The following is a 21,019-nucleotide window of genomic DNA, read 5'->3' as shown; positions in this document are numbered from 1 at the left end:
AATGTTGATACTGGGAGAAATATCTTCCCCAAGGGAGACCACACAAATTGCTATTACAATACCAAATGGTCAGCCCTGAAAGCAAACATCCAAGCATACAATATACAGACTGAGCAAGCTTTTCTTACATATTTAAGAATACATAGAAATATACATATAAGTATATAACACTAATTACAGAAAAAAATAGCTCACTTCTTTATATGGCTTTGTTCTGTGGGCACAAAGGCTGTATATTATTAGACATTAGGAATGCTTGTGGTTGTAAGGTTTGACATCTAAACAATGTTACCCAAGTAATACCTTCCATAGAAAAGATAATCTGCTAATAAAAATTCTGTTATCTGAGAAGTGTTTGATACAAAATGATATCAAAGATATATAACTTGAAATTTTAACTCCCAAAGTTAGTAGGGTTAGTAACTTTGAATGATTTTTGAGATTTTTAAGATTTAATTTAATCAATCGGGCTAAATTCATTTAAAGTCATGAGCAGTAGCCAGAATCAAAGTACTAGTCCATATATTTACATGCTTGAAATGTTGCTTTATCGTAAAAACAGAAGCATGCCTTTCTATAAATCTGGGTAATCTGTTAAATCTGTAGGGAGCCTTCAGTTGAGAGATGTAATAAAGAAAGGTGACATTTATAATCATTTAAAAGTGCAACTGTATTAAAAGTCACTCATTAAAGTGTTATCAATGGTTTTTCTGTTTTGTTTTGGTTTTGTTCATTTTTTTTCTTATTGTTTTGCAAAAATATATATTTAAAGTAAAACACGTTTGAAAAACAAAAACGTATGTTCACAAACTCTGTCACTGCCTGAGTGGAAATGTCCTCTTAACTGTTTGCTGAAGAACTTTGGACTTTTAATGTGTAGAAGAAATCATGTTTTTTTCTCAGACACAAGACCAGCAGGGACTTTTGAAAAGTTGCCAGGACCTGTGCAATCTCTAGGCCTTACATAAGGGTTAAAAGTGCAGGATGTAGGGGGTTGGGGTGGGGTGGTAGTTAGTCAGCTAGTGTGAGCAGTCTTTTGATCTTCATAGTTTATATCGCGATCATTTTGTTTCCTATTTAAGATCCTCTGACTACACGATTTCACAGAACCGGAGGCACACCTGATTCCAGTAGCGTTTCTTTACCATACGGAGCACAGCGTTTAGTACAATAAAACTCTTACCAGAAAAAAAAAAAAAAAAAAAAAAAAGCCCACAGTAAACAATGAAAACAGAACAAAACACCAAATGTTAAGCTCTTGATAGTGCGAACTCACTCTATCAATCACAGAGACGCCCCTCTGCCCTTTCTTCTCTCTTGGAAGCCTGTCTGACCCACAGCCCTCTCTGAAGGGGTCGTGGCTGCTTTTGTGCGAACAGATGTCACCCTGGGAAGCCTGGCCGGAGCCTGATCAAGTTGCCGCTGGCAGCTCTCGCGAGCTTTGTCCGGAAGAGTTGACTGAAATGTCAGAGCCCTGAGATTCACAGGCAGGGCGGCCACCGCATCCCGCTTTCCCCTGAAGCTTTTCAAGAGGGCCACTTTGCGAACTCCCTCCTCCCTTTCTGCAGCGGTTCGGGTGAGTTGCTCTTAGATTACAAATCTTGTGCGGAGGTCCCAATAAAGATCGGGCCAAGAATGAAAGGGGATTTTTCCCCCATGTTTGTGGAGTTCTGTAGTGCTCCCTTGGGACTAGACCCTGACAGGGGAATAGGATAGAAGAGGTCTGGCAGGAGGACACATCACAGCTTTCTCTTATTCCAGAAACACAAATTTAATTTTTTTCACTCTTGACGACATAGTGAATTCGTTATAAGTTGACTGAAGGCATAGTACCTGTGGAGTCCGTCTGTTTATTCATTCATTCATTTGCTTTCTACTGAGACTTCTTTTAGGCTAGGTTACCCTTTAATGCAGAGGTTAATCAACTTCTTAACAGAAGTATTTGTTTGGGCACACTTGACAGATTTACATATCTTCTCTTTCGCAATGACATGGACTAATTTTCTCTTCTTACTCAACGGGGCACTTTTACCAAACAGCACTTTGTCCCCTGAAACTTGCACAACATTAGCTGGCAAGAGGAAATCCAAAACTCCTTCTTATGCCCAAGAAAATCTATTCTCTGATTTAATCTGCAAATGCTTTCTCATCCATTATTGGCTAACTTTGAGTGTTTAACCTTGACTAAAATTCCTTATGCTGCCGTTATGTTCTTTATAGGAATAGGATAAAAATTGAGTGTTTTGGCTCATCCTAGAATCCTAGAAATCCATCATTATTTTATGGCATCAAACTCAGTTCAGTCATTGACTATAAACTTTATAGGACCAAAAGAATTGAAAGAAAGACCAAATCATTTTTATTGAGTTTCTATGTGCTATACATTTTTTTTCCTAAGCAGGTAATCAGCATCTGAAGAAATGTGTTCCAATGAGCAGGTGCAATGCTTCCTTAATATAGAATATATAGTATTTATAATCAATATTACTATAATTCGCTTTGATAGAACTCATGTTTTTTGAAGTAGCAGGCTTTCAAAGGTAACTTAATGATCTGAATCTTAAGTCTGGGGTTTTTCTCTACAAAATACCATTACCCTCAAATGCCAAATAAATGTCTAGCTAGAAGTACAAAGATAATCTTTGTTCCTTTAGAGTGTTTCTTGGTTACAAGTCATAATGCACTTAATATCTCACCATTAATTTGTTTTGGTATTTTTCCACCATCTGTTTATTCTTACTGAAACTGGCTGACTGTCTTATCAAATCTGGAGGTTACTGCCTTTGCCCTAACCCAGGTTTGTTCACACAGCTCCTTATGAAATCTATTTAAAGAGCTAACCTAATACTGAAAAGCAGAAAAGGGAGATGTATTCATAGCCGAAACGCTGGGAAGAGAAACAGAGCTGTTCTTCGCATTTTCCAGCTTCAGAGTTCGAATCCAGGTTACAGTTTAAATATTGGCCCAAGAATGTGCCTATCCAAGCAGCCTGTTCAAGGTATGGTCACACCCAGCCTTGACCCTTCACTGTCTAGCCTTCAGGCTCATCCTATAAGGTGTTCTCAAAAACTTTATGCAATCTCCTTTAAGGACATAAGTTCCCTTCTGGTTGATATTGCTTTTTTCATGGAGCATGTGTTTTCTGGGGAAATTCCTGTCTCTTTGGGACACATTGTTTTGACATTATGACAGTCATACTGAGAGAACCAAGTAGGCCTTTAGAATCTACTCATTTCTCCCAGGCCATTGCAGATAGAGAAATCCAGCAATAACAGACAAAATTCACCTTCCAAAGAAAAGCCAACAAATATAATAAGTCAATGCTCATGTTACTAGTATGATCTTGTGAGTAGCTGTCATGATTTTGGTCAAGAATAGACCAAAGGTTCTAATAACCCATCTACTATTGTGAACTGATTAGCGGACATTCAGACCTCTGTGGAAGACCAGAAGATAGTTCATTCATTAACAAATTGCTTCAATTTTCTTCACTTAGCCTGTAACAGTAGAGTAATTGGGTATGGAGACTTGGCTGTTTTAGTCAAATAGCATTCCATTGCTGTTTCTGGACCCTTCCATTACTATCAAGAAAGCATTTTTCCCAACATGCCCTAGCCTCTCCATTTCCAAGTAAGATCCATAGATATTAGTAACATGTTAATAACAGGAATATGACACCTAGAGAACTGTATTGAGAGTCTTTTTTTGACATTTCCTTTTTTTTTTTACATATTTCCAAGATGGTTTGTTGTTTTAAATATATTACAAAAATCACTTTTTACAAATAAATGATAATAAATGTTTTTTTATTTATTGTTAACACATTCATATCTTAAAGTATAATGACATTGTGGATTTCCTTATAAAATTGTCTAGAGAATTTGGACTTCAAATTTGAATTTAGACTAAAACAAACCAAGGCAATGTGCCTTCTTATCTTAAAAGCTAATGTGTAAAAAGGCTTAGAATTTATAAACTATTATCAGCAAAATTTAATAGCAATCAACATTTGTTAAACTTGACTTTGTTATCATAATTCCCTTTTGTGGTAAATGCTTTGATTTTTACTTCTAGAACTTATTTTCTGTTGAGTTTTTGTTGACAAAAACTCCCAGTCCCCTAGAAATATTAACTACTACTTCAAGCACTGAGCTTATCAACTTTAAGATAGTTGCATTCAGTATGGAAGTTGCCTCATTATTTTATGATAGGCTTTGTGGTTCTCCGTTTAATATTTTACTTTTTAGCAGTTACCAGTTGCTCAAGAATGCATGAGACGAAAGGAAGTTTTATATATTTTGTATTATAATTAAAAACTTTCATCTTGAAATCTCTTTAGTTCTGTTTGAATTGTCTTAACTGTGTGAAAAATACATATTAAAATGTCTTTGACAGATAAGTGGGGAATGGGAAAATGTGTGATGATGTATAGAATATAATAATGATAATTTATATATAATCAATTTAGATGGTATTAAATGTAGGAACATGCCCATGTTTTCATTGAACACTCCAGATTCATAATGTGGCAAAGAAACCTTCTCAGCTGGTAGCATGCACGGTGGAAGTGCATTGCCATCTTTAAATAAACGAGTGCTCCTGATAGTTTTTTCCAATGTTACATTTAACCTTGGGGACAAGAAAAGCTCATAGGTGCTGTTATGATTCGTATTCATGTGAATGGTGCTCTGGAAATTCCAAAATGATTCTAAATCACAGAAGAAGACATTATATAAATATAGGTCAGGTAACACACTGCAACTCTTTATGTGTGATAACAGCTGCTACAGGATATTATGAAATCACCATTCCTGTTAATTACACTCTCAGCAAGTGCAGAATAGAGGTAGCTATGCTTATCTTATAAGAACCTGCTGAAACATTTGTGTGTACATGCAGACGTGCATGTGTTCATGGATTCATGTACAGTGTGCTTGTGCATGCACATGTGTGCTCAGGTATGCCCGCATGGTGTGTGGAGGTCAGAGGCTGATATCAGGTGTCTTTCTTTTGTGGTTTTGCACTTTTCCTTCAGAAAAGGTCTCTCAGAAACCCAAGACTCACAGATTCTGCTTGACGGTCTAGCCATTAAATTCCCAGCATCTCATCCTCTTTCTGCCTCCTGTATTACGTGGGTGTCACAGAGGGGCAGCACCATACCTGGCTGTTTTTCATTTTGCAGGTGCTGGGAATCTGGACACAAGTCCTGCATGTTCCATAGGCACTTTAGCCCCAGCCTCTACACAAAAACGTTTTAAGTTGTCAACAATTACTAGAAGTTAAAATTACTAGAAATTCTATTTAATATTTATATACAAGATCTTATTCAAATAAAAGAAGACCAATGCAGATTATCTATGTGGGAGCTTAGAAGGACAACAAAAAGAGCAACCAGCAATCTACACCAGTTTGCCAAAATAGAAATTGCCTTAGTAAATGTTAGGTCACAAGAATCTTTATATTATTATAACATTAATTTTGTTATCATTAATTACACATTACACTCACTGTGATTATAATATTTAAAAATAAATACTTACAAATTATACACAATGTGAGTATAGTACTTAAATTATTGAAGCATTTTATATTATTTTTTTTAAAGAGTAAGGAAGTTTATTTTGTATACAGTTTTTTTTATAAAGCAAATGACTCTTAACTGGTAATCAGCCTCTTTAATTTCCAAGGTGTTACAAGGAAAGGCAGGGACACAGGCTGCCTTTCTACAACATTAGGTATACAAAATGTTATAGCATCAGGACTTCAGTATAATTCATTGGCCCATTAACCAAATAGCCATGCACGTAGTGAGATCTTTTTAAAATATGTAGTAATTTTTTAATTGGATAGTTTATGTATTTACATTTCAAGTGTTATCCCCTTACCTGATTTACCCCTCTCTCATTCCCTTCCCCCTGCTTCTATGAGGATGCTCCTCCTCCAAAACACCTTTTCTCACATCAATACCCAGGGGTATTCCCCTACACTGGAGAAATAGGCTTTCACAAGACCAACCGCCTCACCTCCTAGTGATTGCAGACAAGGCTATCCTCAGCTACATATGCAGCTGGAGCCCTGGGTTCCTCCATATGTACTCTTTGTTTGGTGATTTAGTTCCTGGGAGCTCTGGGGGCAACCTCACAGGAAAAGTTAGACATCTTTTAAAGGTCTCACTGGATATCACGCCTTATCTCATACTCAGCATTAAGTGTCAATCTGAATTTCAAAGGAGAAACATTCTTCAAACCTGTACTTAAACAGTGACCGATTTTAGCCAGTTGCATTGATAATTCTTTTGATGTTATAATTCCCTGTTTTGGCCAATAAAAAGTTAGTTCATGTCTACTGTGGTAGGCAGTTTAACAAAATACAATATTATTGCTTGATTATTCTCTGGCTTTCTGATACAATACTATATCCCAGTTTTGATTTCTTGCCCCAGAAATGTTTTTAGATTTATTACTACCTTTCTTCTTGCTTAAAGTTTTAGCATTTAAAATATGAATCCACATGGTTAGAGTATTACTTACATCATTGAAATGCAACTAGTTAAATGGGTTCTGACAAAATATTCACACATTCAACAGCCACTGCAATTTAGTTGGAACACCTACAAGTCTCAAAGCCTTGTTTTGAATAAAAACATTTAGAAAGAGGAGGCATCCTATTTTGTTTCATTCGGAAGAAATTCTCTAAGCCAAACTAAATGTGAATTTCCATTCATAAAACGATATCCTAGTTGCCTAGGACTGTGGTTCTGGTGGCCATTGATTAGAGAAAAGCAGGAACTTTGAGAATTTGTAGGTGTTTCATCTGGGTTACAATGCACTGTTTTAATAATCCATTTAATGGATCTAATACATACCTAATTTTAACAAAACAGAAGACATTAAAAAAAATCTTGTGACTTGATTTTAAAACCTAAATTTATTACCATATCAATCAACTTATACATAGACTTACTTGCATAAAGCAAGTCTATTTTGGATAGACATCGTGATTAATAAAATAATGCAGAGATGTCAATAACTGTGGGGTTCAAAAGTTAAGTTACATTATGGTTTATTTATATGTGTGTTAAGATTTCATCACTAGCTGTCCTGTAAAAGGGGCTAATGATACTGATTTAAGATTAGCATTGTTTTGGTAAAAGAGGTGTAAAGATGTCTTGGTGAGTAAAGAGTGGAAAAGATAAAATTTTGTGTTATTTTCTAATCTTCAACTTATGCTGTGGCACACGTCCTACCCCACAATCACAATAAATATGAGTAAATTAAAACAATATTCTTCATGACCAGGGAACATAGCTCTTGTGGCTGATCCGTTTTCATGGCTTACCAAAGCAAAGCGGATATTACGTACAGAGACAAAGCCAAAGCAAATGCTTAGTGTTGGCAGGATTAGTTTCCTGAACAAGCAGGTTGGATTAAAAATTAGAACACTAGAAAAAGTAATGGAAGGACTGTGCATCTGCACGTGCTGGACATGGTTATGTGGCTGCAAGCCAGTGCTTGTTAATGAATATTGTAATTATGGTACTTGCAGCTTTATACAAAAGTATTGATTCTTTTAAATGGTATTTGCATTACATTTTTATATCCCTTTTAATCACATAGAGTTTCGAATATTTTATTGCCAAAAATCTCATGTCTTTGTTAAGAATTTAATAAACCTGTGCTCATTTAAAGCAGTCTCTACATGGTCTTCAATATTGTCTACAGTGTAATACCAAATGCAGGTCATTTTGTAGGTTGCAAAGATTACTTTTATATATATATATATATATATATATATATATATATATATATACAATGGTTTTGTTGAGGTTAGCAGTGATTGCTCTTCAATAACATCATTAAGAATAAGACAAAATACTGAGTATGTATTTATTCTGAAAATATTTAATCCAAGAACTTACATTTAGAATATATAAAAATTCTTTCTTTATTTTTTCTTTCTTTCTTTTCCTTTCTTTCTTTCTTTTAAATTTTATTTTATACTCAAGATTTTATTCCACTCTCAGTCCACCCTCTGAATGTTCAACATCCCATTCCACCTCCCTGCACCCCACACCCGTCTCCACAAGGAATCCCCACCCCACCACCCACCATACAAGATCTTTGAACAACTTGGGGCCTCCAGTCTCATGAGGGTTAGGAGAATTTTCTCTGACTGAACCCAGACCAAGGAGACCTCTGCTGTATACGGGTTGGGGGACTCATGTCAGCTGGTGAATGCTGCTTGGTTAGCTGAGCGAACTCAGGGGTCCAGTTTAATTGAGACTGCTAGTTCTCTTACAGGGTTGCGCTCCTCCTCAGCTTCCCCCAGCTTTTCCCTAATCTAACCTCAGGGGTTGGCAGCTTTTCTTGGTTGGTTGGGTAGAAATGTCTACATCTGACTCTTTCAGCTGCTTGTTGGGTCTTTCAGAGGGCCCACCTAGAGCTGGATGCTCGTTCGGGCCTTTCCCTGGACTTTCTTTTCCTCAGGCTCTGCTTCTTTTTCATCGCTGCAGTTTTTTCACACAGGAACAATTATGGGTCAGTATTTTTGACTGTGGAATAACAAGCAACCCCATCCCTCACTTGATGACCTGTCTTTCTACTGGTCTCTACCAGTTCTCTCTCCCCGCTGTAGGGCATTATAACTAAGGTCAAATCACTTTGAGTCCTGAGAGTCCTTTACCTTCCAAGTCTCTGGTACATTTTGGAGGGTCCTTCCAATATTCTATCTGGAGAGGTCTTCAGTTTCCATTCTTTCTGCTGGCCCTCAGAGCTTCGGTCCTTTTGAACCACCCAATACCAGATCATGTTGCCTTCCCTTCTCTGTCCCTTTCCCGCCCAGCTCCCTCCCTCTCTCCCCCTTGTGGTTACTTTTACTCCTTCCGCTTATCCCAGTAAACTCTCAGTATCTGGAATCAGATTTCAATGGTTTTGTATGCTACAAATACATGAGTACCCATGTCTCTGCTCACATACTTAACTATTTGCATGTGCGTCAATCAGTTTACATATTAATTGTTGTTAATCATGTAAAAGTTTCTTCTAAGCCAATATTCTCTTCCACATGCTTATCAGCTAGATCTCTCACCAAGGATATTGTGATTTAAGCAGATCAGCATAGTCTATCTAATGAATTTCAGAAACTTCCCTGGAAACTTTCCGTAGCACATCTCAATAACCCAGGTTTTAAAAGTATTCTTTCATAGTCAAGGCTGGCTTGATAGTATGGAATTTTATAAACAAATAGCAATTACTTAGCTTTGTTTAACATTCTATGAATGAGTTGTCTTGATTCCGTTTTAAAAGTAAACTAAGAATGTACATAAGAAAATTATAATTTTTATTGGATAATTCATGTCTTTGCATTTCAAATATTATCACCTTTCCTAATTTCTCCTCTGGAAACCACCTAAGATATCCCCCTCCCCTTTTTCTTTGAGGGTGCTCCTCAACCCAATCCCTCCAGCCTCCCTGGCATTCCCTTACATTAGGGTATCAAGCTTTCATGGCATCAAGGGCTTCTCCTGCCATTAATACCCAACACGTTCATCCTCGTTCCATATGCAGCGGGAGCCATGGGTCTCTCAAATATGCTCTTTGGTTAGTAGTTTAGTTCATGGAAGATCTGGGGGGTCTGGTTGACTTATACTGTTGTTCTTCCTATGGGTTGCAAACCCCTTCAGCTCTTTTAGTTTCTTCTCTAGCTCCTCCACTGGAGTCCCTGTGTAGTGTTCAGTGGTTGGCTATAAGCATCAGGCTCTGTATTTGTTGGGCTCTGGCAGAGCCTCTCAGGAGACAGCTATAACAGGCTCCTGTCAGAAAGTACTTCATGGCATCTAAATATGTGTCTGGATTTCATGTGTGTAGGTAAGATGGATCCAGAGGAGTGGACGTATCTCATTCCACGGATGGCCTTTCCTCAGTCTCTGCTTGACACTTTGCCCCTGCATTTCCTTTAGACATGAGCCATCCTGGGTTGAGTTTCATATAGTCTGTGAACTGTATTATAGGTATTTCGAGCATTTGGACTAATACCCACTTACCTGTTTCTTCATACCAGGTGTGTTATTTTATGATTGGGTACCTCACTCAGGATGATATTTTCTAGTCCCATTCCTTTGCCTAAGAATTTCATAAAAATCATTGTTTCTAATAGCTGAGCTAAATACTCCATTGCGTAAATGTACATTTTCTGTATTCATTCCTTGGAAAGGTCATATAGGCTCTTTCCAGCTTCTGGCTATTATAAATAAGGATGTTAAGATCATTGTGGAGTAAGTGTCCTTGTTATAGGTTGGAGTATATTTTGGGTATATTCCCAGGCGTGGTATAGCTGGGTCCTCAGGTAGTACTATGTCCAATTTTCTGAGAAAACACCAAACTGATTTCCAGAGTGATTGTACCAGCTTACAACCCCACCAACAGTGGAAGAATGTTCCTCTTTCTCCACATTCTCACCTGGATCTGATGTCACCTGGGTTTTTGATCTTAGCCTTTCTGACTGGTGTGAGGTAGAATCATGGGTTTGTTTTGATTTGCATTTCACTTATGACTAAGGACATTGAACGTTTTCTTAAATGCTTCTCGGCTATTCAATATTTCTCAGTTGAGAATTCTATGTTTAGTTCTATACAACACTTTTAATGGGGTTATTGGATTCTCTGGCATCTAACTTCTTGATTTCTTTGTATATATTGTATTTTAGCCCTCTGTTAGATGTAGAACTCTTAAAGATTATTTCCCAATCTGTAGGTTGCCAGTTTGTTCTATTGAAAGTATGCTTTGCTTTACAGAAGCTTTGCAATTTTCCGAGTTCCCATTTGTCAATTCTTAATTCTAGAGCATTTGTGTTCTGTTTAGGAAAATTTCCCCTGTGCCTACATGTTCCAGGTTCTTCTCCATTTTCTCTTCTATTTGTGGATGTCCATTTGGACAAACCTATATACAAGGATCCATTTCCACTATTTTGCAAACTGATCTCCAGTTGAAGCATCACCATTTATTAAAAATGCTCTCTTTTTCCACTGGATAGTTTTTGCTCCTTTGTCAAAGATCAAGTGACCATAGGTGTATTGGTTCATTTCTGGATCTTCAATTCTATTCCAGTTTTCTACCTGACTTTCTCTGTAATGATACCATGCAGTTTTGATTACAATTGATCTGTAATACAGATTTAGGTCAGGGAAGATGATTCCCCCAGAAGTTATTTTATTGTTAATAATACTTTTTGATATCCTGGGTTTTTATGATTCCAAATGAATTTGCATATCATTCCTTTTAATTCTATGAAGAATTGCAGTGGATATTTGATGAGGATTGCGTTGAGTCTGTATATTGCTTTTGGCAACATGGCCATTTTTACTTTATTTATCCAGCCAATTCATGAACATGGGAGATTTTTTTCCATCTCCTGAGATCCTCTTCAAATTTTTCTTCAGGGAATCGGAGTACTTGTCATGCATATTTTTCACTCACTTGGTTAGAGTTACTCCAAGGTATTTTGTATTATTTTAGACTATTGTAAAGGGTGCTTTCTCCTTAATTTCTTTCTCAGCCTCTGAATCATTTGAGCAGAGGAAGGCTATTAATTTGTTTGAGTTAATTTTTTATCCAGCCCCTTTACAAATGATGTTTTATCAGATGTAGGAGTTGTCTGGTGGAATTCTGGGGAATATATATATATATAATCATATAATCTGCAAATAGTGATATTTTGATTTCTTCCTTTCCAGGTTGTATTCCTTTGACCTTCTTTGTTTCCTAAATGTTCTGGTTAGGACTTCCAGTAATGTATTGAATAGGTAGGGAGAGAGTGGGCAGTCTTGTCTACTCTCTGATTTTAGTGGGGTTGCTTCACGTTTCTTTCCATTTAGTTAGTTGTTGGCTACTAGTTCTCTGAATGTTGCTTTTACTATATTTAGGTGTTTGTCTTGTATTTCTAAACTTTTCTAGTCTTTTACCATGAAGGGGCTTTAAATTTTGTCAAAGGCTTTCTCTGCATCTAATGAAATGATCATGTGGATTTTTACTTTTTCTTCCCTGGGATTAAGCCTACTTGAACATGGTGACTGAGACTTTTAATGATTTCTTGAATTCTGTTTGCAAGGATTTTCTTCAGTTTCTTTAGGGTTACGGGAAAGCTTAGATGGTTTATCTGATCCTGATATAATTTTGATACCTAGTATCAGTCTAGAAAATTGTTGTTTTCAGTCAGATTTTCCAGTTTTGTTTAGTATATGCTTTTCTTATAGAATCTGATGAATTTTTGAATTTCCTTGTTTTGCATTGTTATATCTCCATTTTCTTTTCTTATTTTGTTAATTTAGATGCTGTTTCTGTGCCCTCTGTTTAGTCTGACTATTGGTTTATTTATCTTATTGATTTTCTCAAGACACCTTCCCCTAGTTTTGTTTATTCTTTGTATAATTCATTTTGTTTCTACTTGGTTGATTTCTGCCCCATGTTGATTTCCTGAAATCTGCTTCTCTTGGGTGTATTTGCTTCTTTTTGTTCTAGAGTTTTTATATATTCTGTCAAGCTGATAGCGTATGTTCTCTCCAGCTTCTTTATGGAGACACTGTGAGCTGTGACTTTTTCTGTTAGCACAGCTTTCATTGTGTCCCATAAGTTTGGTTATAATATGCCTTCATTTTCATTAATTTCTAAATAATCATCAATTTCTTTCCTTATGTCTCCATTGACTAATTTATCATTGATTTGACTATTGTTCAGCTTCCATGTGTATGTGAGCTTTATGCTGATTTTGTTGTTATTAAAGACAAACCTTAATCTGTGTTGATCTGATGGGATCCATGGGGCTATTTCAACCTTATATATGTTGAGACATGGTTTGTGACCGATTATATGGTCATTTTTGTAAAAGGTATAATGAGGTGCTGAGAAAAAGATGTATTCAATTGTTTTATGATGAAATGTTCTATAGGTATCTGTTAAATCCATTTGGTCTAAAACTTCTACTAGTTTCACTGTTTCTGTTCAGTTTCTGTTTTTATGATCTGTCCATTGATGAGAGTGGGGTATTGAACTCTCTCTCAACTATTGTGTGAGTTTCAATGTGTGCTTGAGCTTTAGTAATATTTCTTTCATGAATGAGGTTACCCTTGTATTTGGAGCATAGATGTTCAGTGTTGAAAATTCATCTTGGTAGATTTTTCCTTTGATTAGTTAACCATGTCCTTTTTGACACTCTTGGTTGATGTTTGGTTAAAGTTTTGATGCCTTTTGGTTGAAAGTCTTTTTTATTTAGTATTAGACTAGCTATTCCAGGTTGCTTCTTGGAACCATTTTTTTTTTTTTTTTTTGGCAAAAATTTTTTCAAAACTCTTAGTTAGTGTCTGTCTGTGTCACTGAGGTATGATTTCTGTATGTAGCAAAATGCTGGATCCTGTTTACATATCCAATCAAGTAGTCATTATCTTTTTATCAGGGAATTAAGTCCATTATTGTTAAGAGATATTCAGGAAAAGTTATTTTTGCTCCCTGTTATTTTTGTTATTAAAGGTAAAATTATGTTTGTGTGTGCATCTTGTTTTAGATTTCAGCAAAAATTATTAGTTTTTTGCTTTTATTAGGGTATAATTTCCCTCCCTGTGTTGGAATTTTTCATATATTATTCTTTATAGTGCTGGATTTGTGGGAAAATATTGTACAAATTTTGTTTTGTCACAGAATATCTTGTTTTTCCATCTATGTCACTGGAGTGTTTTTCTGGGCATAGTAGCATGGACTGGCATTTGTGTTCTTTTAGGGTCTGTAGGACAACTTCTAGCTTTTATAGTCTCTGTTGAGAACTCTGCTGTAATTTTGATAGGTTTGCAATTATATGATACCTAAGCTTTTTCCCTTACTGCTTTTAATACTCTGATTTGTGCATTTCATGTTTTGACTATTACGTGATGGGAGGTATGTCTTTTCTGGTTCAATCTAATTTGAGTTCTGTAGGCTTCAGGTATGTTTATGGGCATCTATTTCTTTAGGTTAGAGAGATTTTTTTTTTTTATAATTTTGTTGAAGATATTTACTGGCTGTTCAAGTTGGAAATCTTTGCTCTCTCCTATACCTATTGTACTTAGGTTTGATATTTTCATTGAGTCCTACATTTTCTGGGTGTTTTGGATTAGGAGTGTTTTTGCACTTGCATTTTCTTTGACTCTCGTGTCAATGTTTTTCATAGTATAGTGTTCCCCTGAGATTCTCATTTCCATCTTTTTTATTCTGTTGATGATGCTCAAATCTATGACTCCTCTTCTCTTTCCTAGGTTTTCTATCTCTAGAATTGTTTCTTTTTGTGATTTCTTTATTGTTTCTATTTCTATTTCTAGATCCTGGATGGTTTTGTTCAGTTCCTTCCTCTGTTTGGTTGTATTTTGCTGTAATTCTTTAAAAGAATTTTGTGCTTCCTCTTTAAGGGTTTCTACCTGTTTACCTGCTTTCTCTTGAATTTCCCTCGAGGGAATTATTTGCGTACTTCCTAAAGTCCTCTATCATCATCATGAGATATTATTTTAAATCTGAATCTTGCTTTTCCAGTGTTTTTGGGTCTTCATGATGGTGCCAAATTGCCTTCTTTTCTGTTGATTAGGTTAGTATACTTGCCTCTTGCCATCTATTTATTGCTGGTGTTATTTGTTCTTGCCATGTCTGACTGGAGTTCATCCCTCCTGAAGGCCTGCGAGTCTTTGATATTAGGTGTATCAGCACTCCTGGGATGCCAGCTCTCTCTGGGTGTGGGGAAAGGGATGGAGGCAGAGAGCTGTGATATTAGGTGTGTTAGCACTCTTGGGATGCCACCTCTCTCTGTGGGATGGGGGGGGATGGAGGCAGGGAGATGTGATATTAGGTGTTTTAGCACTCCTGGGGGACCAGCTCTCTTCGGGCAGGATTTCAGTAAGGAGAGCTGTGGGACAGCCTTAGCTCAGGGGCGCAGATGGAGACTGGAAGCTTTAACTTTTGTTTTTAAATGATGACTATGAAAAAAATGTGGAATAGAGGAGGAGGACCAACAATCAATACTTCCTGATTCTTCAAAGTTCTTAAGTGGATTGAGAGTTATATGATCTGCCATGCAGCCATAATGCTTCAGAAAACACATATATTTTCTCCTACAGTCACTTTGGAATCACTGCTAACCTATCTATGCCTAGCTTATTCTACACTTGATATGACTACATATCGTGCATGATATGATATGTACCTGCTACAAAATATCCTTTTACTCTGATGAAATTTCTTACATATCCTTCAACATGCTATTTCAAAGACCAGGTCAGTTATGTTTATCTTACTATGTTTTTCTCTTTCATTTGGAAGCATCTCTGTTTACCTTTGACTTTTTACACACATCCTTGGTATAGTGATGCATTTATTATTTTTCTTAAGTTTAAGGTGAATAGGAACTACTGTATTTAGTGATTATAATCATTGAGCATGATATATAGGAGCATAAACAAAGCTGTTCATATCCTTTTTGCTCATTCTTTACTTAGAAATCACCATGCAGACTCAGCATACCGCCGTCACAGAGATCCACTTCCTCCTCTGGATTCTTCTGCTCTGCATGCTTTTTGGGAAGTCACACACCGAAGAAGACTTCATAATTACAACCAAGACTGGAAGGATCCGAGGGCTGAGCATGCCCGTTCTTGGTGGCACAGTGACCGCCTTTCTCGGCATTCCGTACGCACAGCCTCCTCTGAGTAGCCTACGATTCAAAAAGCCGCAACCCTTAAACAAATGGTCTGACATCCATAATGCCACCAAATATGCAAACTCTTGTTATCAGAATGTAGATAAAGCCTTCCCAGGCTTCCCGGGGTCAGAAATGTGGAATCCGAACACAAACCTTAGTGAAGACTGCTTGTATCTGAATGTTTGGATGCCAGTACCTAAGCCCAAAAACGCCACTGTCATGGTGTGGGTCTATGGTGGTGGCTTTCAAACTGGGACCTCCTCTCTACCTGTTTACGACGGGAAGTTTCTAGCTCGTGTTGAAAGAGTTATTGTAGTTTCAATGAACTATAGGGTCGGAGCGCTAGGATTCCTAGCTTTTCCAGGAAATCCCGAGGCTCCAGGAAACATGGGTTTATTTGATCAACAGTTGGCACTTCAGTGGGTCCAAAGAAATATAGCTGCTTTTGGAGGGAATCCTAAAAGTGTAACGCTTTTTGGAGAAAGTGCAGGGGCAGCTTCAGTTAGCTTGCATTTGCTCTGTCCCCAAAGTTTTCCTCTCTTTACCCGAGCCATTCTGGAAAGTGGTTCTGCTAATGCCCCCTGGGCTGTAAAGTATCCAGAAGAAGCCAGAAACAGAACCCTAGCCTTAGCCAAGTTTACTGGTTGCTCAAATGAGAGTGAGAAAGAGATAATTAAATGCCTTCGAAGTAAAGATCCTCAGGAAATCCTCTTGAATGAAAGGTTCGTTCTCCCCTCTGATTCCCTCTTATCAATAAATTTTGGTCCAACAGTGGATGGCGATTTTCTCACTGATATGCCCCACACACTACTCAAACTTGGAAAAGTGAAAACAGTTCAGCTCTTAGTGGGTGTTAACAAAGATGAAGGGTCAGCTTTTCTAGTGTACGGTGCTCCAGGTTTCAGCAAAGACAACGACAGTCTTATCACGCGGAGGGAATTTGAAGAAGGTTTAAATATGTATTTCCCTGAAGTGACCAGCTTGGGAAAGGAAGCAATCCTTTTCTATTATGTGGACTGGCTAGGTGAGCAGACACAGGAAGTCTACCGCGAAGCTTTGGATGATGTCATTGGAGATTACAACATCATATGCCCTGCCCTGGAGTTTACCAAGACATTTTCAGAGCTTGAAAATAATGCCTTTTTCTACTATTTCAAACACCGATCTTCCAAACTACCTTGGCCGGAATGGATGGGTGTAATGCACGGGTATGAGATCGAGTTTGTGTTTGGCTTACCTCTGGGAAGGAGAGTTAATTACACCAGAGCTGAGGAGATCTTTAGTCGTTCTATAATGAAACACTGGGCAAATTTTGCAAAATATGGGTAAGTGCTGATTTCTATTATTGTTACCTGGTTTTGCTTAGCTTGGCTTTTCTTGACCTCTACTACAGATTGCATTAAAAGCAATAGATATAGATTCTTTCAAGTATTTTCTCTTTGTATCTAAGCTGCCTTTCTGTCTCACTATGTGGTGAATTTCAGCTGTTTCTCAGTTCTTTAGAAAAATTACCAGATAATTTTTCTATAAACTACTGTGGCAAAATACTTTAGTGATAGTAACTAAGGTCTGGAAACAAATGCATGTAACAAAATGTAATAAATGAAAATGCCTTTCAGCCTGCACTTTTACAAGGTTACCACATTTGAGAAAGAGGAGAAATACGTCTTCATTGTCTAAAGCCAGGGAGGCAACAGCATCTGATACAGGAGTAAAGCTTTCCATATTAGGAATAAGAAAGTGCAATAACTCCCATCCCATCTTGCTCTTAAAACTCACAGCACACAGCATTGGCCATTTTCCTCTAAAGATGTTGTCAGACCTTGTAGGTAAACTGCTTCATTTGATTTTTGGGGTCCCTCGTGTTTGCCTAGATTGCATTCATTCGTTTGTTTGTTTGTTTGTTTGTTTGTTTTTTCCTATTGAAAGAGTTTTGTGGCGAACTTCCATCTTATTTTTGTGATGTTGCTCTAGAATCTAACAGCAGATGGATCCACTGATGCTTGTTCTACTGGGAGACAATTCAGAGTTGATACTGTTGACTAGAAATCATTCTTTGGCTCTTTCTATTCTTCTGGCTCAATAATGTGAGGAATGCTAGTCTCTCAGGATATTGGACAGCATTAGCAGGGAGACCACAGCCTCAGCCACACATCATAGCAAACAGCAGACATTCTTGGCATATTACCTTCCTATAAGCTACACGGGTTCCTTTAAATCTATTTCAGTATTTCCTGCTTGCAATATATTTGTCAGAAGATTACTCCATCATAAACTGAGAAGAATGTATAATCTCTTGGAATCCAACTTTTCTTTTTTTCCCTAATCTTTAAGAACTGCTTTCTGTATATAGCCCAAACTAGCCAAATTCAAAAATCCTTCTTCCCAAGTCTTAAAAATGTTGGCTTTAAATGGATGTACATGGCCCTAGAATAAGTTGTAAAATGTGTACTAATGTGTACAAATAAAGCCTTAATTACTAAGTCTATAACTTCCAAATAACTGTATGCATTAATATAAATAATAACCATGAGAAATGGCATACTATATTTTTAAATGAGTACCTGTATCTATTCTAAACAGATGGATTTGTCAGTACAATTAATGATTCTGCAATAATCTAAGATGATATCAATTATGTCATTAATATACAGTTTTCTTCTTTATTACCTATTTAGACTGTGAGTGTTTATGTTACATATGTGTTTTTGTGTTTGCTGGATATGTGTAAGTGTGTATGCATGTGTGCATTTGTGGAGGTCTCAGAATAGTTTGCAGAAGTCAGTTCTCTCTGTCCACCATGTGAGTTACAAGGATGGAACTGAGATAAACAAGCTTGGCTACAATGCACTTACTCCCTGAGCTGTATTACCCACTTCTAATTCTCATTTTCATCCCCAACTTAGACCTCTTCAAATTCAATGTCTCGGCATCATTCTACAATATTATTTACTAGGAACCATTCCCCACAGTATTACATATATATATATATGTATACATATATATGTATACATATATGTATATATATATATATATATATATATATATATACTCTATCTCTCTCTCTCTCTATCTATCTATCTATATATATACTCTAGTTCAATTAGAATCCTTCTGCTAAATTTTAAGGGATTTCTATCTTCTTCATTTTTGTTACCATGTATATTAGCCAACAGGATGCAGCTGTAAGTAGGACGTGTATGTCGAGGTGCCTAAGCTGCTAATGTATACCTTACTATATGACAGTGATCTGACGAAGTAGTCCTTGACTTGTCTATGTTTAGCCATATATTATAAGACAACTTTTCTTAGTTATATCAAATTAGCTTTTTGAAACTCGAATGTCAAGTGTCAATGGATATGCATTCAAGCACTTGAATTGGTATATAACAATAAATAAACGTTTGTTTAGTAGCTGAATGAGATCTAGTAATATAATTTTACTGTTCCACGTATGACACTCATTATGCCATTCATACACTATTTTCTGTCTTTAAAATATGAGTCCAAATTTTGTTCCAGAAAACGGGCATCTGTTGAATTTTTATTAAATCTGTGTTAGATTTCCTTTGCCTTGTTCTGTTCTCCATGCAAAGGCTATATCTGTAATTAGTCATCTGCATATGTTTTTAATTTTTATTACACTCTAAAATATTACAAATTATTAAAGAGAAATAGTCTTTCATTCCATCTGTATCTGTAATTTGCGAATCAGTTAACATTTTCATGTGGAAATCACCAGAAATTTATATTTAACCTACCCTCATTGAACAGTGTTAATAGAATATGCTTGATGTCTTATTCATGACACACACAGTAATAGATCAAAGACAAGTCTTTGGCATTTAATGGAATAGTTTGACCCTAATTAAGTACGTCTGTGGTGAGTGTGATATCCTGGGATATATGAAGGCTGACTTATTAATTATAGTGTGACACTTATAAAATGAGATTCATAAAAGCAATTATAGAAAAATAAAATGCCCTGCAAAGTAGCATAACTGTACAATACATTTCATTGGTGAGGTAATTTCTCACAGGGGCCATGTTTTAAGTTGGCCAAAGATACATATGTCATATATGTTTCTAGCTGAGTTGAAAAATCAGTAATCTGACATGAATACCAGCAGAGGCCAACAGGCCACATGTTAAGTTAGATAAGCTTTAGTTCAAACCTTCTCAAGGATAGGATATTTGCCAAATATACCAGGGCATTGGACTGGAGGACACTGGACACTGTCTGGAGTCCATTTTGGGGTGGAGAATGGAGAGTTAGGAAGATAACATAATGCTCGGGACATTTCCCCAAACTAACATTTACTCACTCCAAAGTGTTAGAAACAGCCGGTTAGAAACTTGTGATCCTCTCTATTTCCCCACAATCCAAAAATATGGTTTTATGCAGGAAGATAGGCTGTAGCTGTTTGTTGAAAAGCTGATACCCAACTCTCAGAGTGCCAATCTCTTTTCTTTCTCTTAAACTTCTCGCTTTAGGCTACATCAAAGAGTGGAAGAGTAGGAAATGTAATTATGTAGAAAGTAGAATTTCATGTTTCCACTACCATGTTAATAAATTACTCTTACATATTAGTTAAATTTATGTATGCTGCTTATGAGCTTCATTTCATATTAAGAGCTATATAATTTCCTACATTGTTCAATAAATGTGGTCTCATGTCTATAATTCATCATATTGCAACCTCAGATACTTACACCCAGTTCAGTTTGCATGGATTTTTTGCTATTTATTTTTCATGCCTGTTCAGCACAGTGTATAAACGTCATTTTGGCAAGTTTTCTCTGCGCAATAAGCTTGTAATTATAAAAAACATCTCAAAAGGGATATTTTCTTGTCTGGTATTGTGGTTTATATTGGATGGCCTTTGACTCACAGAGCAATTGTCAGTACAGATTAAGACATTAAGACATTTCATTTTATATGTGTGTGTGTGTGTGTGTGTGTCTGTGTGTGTGTGCGTGCATGTGTGTATGTATGAATGTTTAAAAGTAGATATAACAGTATGATTTTTTTATGACTTAGTTAGAAATTCTAAGTTATTTTCCATCCTTTTTTGATAAATTAATTTTTTTTATTTACAGTTCAAGGACCATTCCCCTTGCTGATTGGTCCCTCCTCCCGTAGCCTCTAACAACCAACGTCCCCTTCACCTCTAAGAGAGTGCTCACTCATTCATGCCCACCTGACTCCTTAGCATCCCCCTTCTCTGTGGACATCAAGGTTCCAAAGGACCAAACATATCCACTCCCACTGAGGCCATGTAAGACAGTCCTCTGCTACATATGTTGGGGA

At 36.7% G+C, this 21,019-nt stretch overlaps 1 protein-coding gene across 1 annotated transcript in view; it reads left to right on the top strand.

Moving 5' to 3' along the window:
* Positions 1–1,497: 1,497 nt before the first annotated feature.
* BCHE (butyrylcholinesterase) overlaps positions 1,498–21,019 on the top strand; it is an 87,783-nt gene continuing 68,261 nt past the window's right edge. Inside the window, exons 1-2 of the mRNA XM_080915324.1 lie at positions 1,498–1,576; positions 15,506–17,033. Coding sequence (XP_080771450.1) covers positions 15,514–17,033 — 1,520 coding nt within the window. The 5' untranslated portion in view covers positions 1,498–1,576; positions 15,506–15,513. The remainder of the gene's footprint in view (positions 1,577–15,505; positions 17,034–21,019) is intronic.

This window comes from Micromys minutus (assembly GCF_963924665.1).
Source record: "Micromys minutus genome assembly, chromosome: 4".
NCBI classification, from domain to species: domain Eukaryota; kingdom Metazoa; phylum Chordata; class Mammalia; order Rodentia; family Muridae; genus Micromys; species Micromys minutus.
The sequence above is the reverse complement of the archived record's forward strand: the minus strand, read 5'-3'. Positions and strand labels throughout refer to the sequence as shown.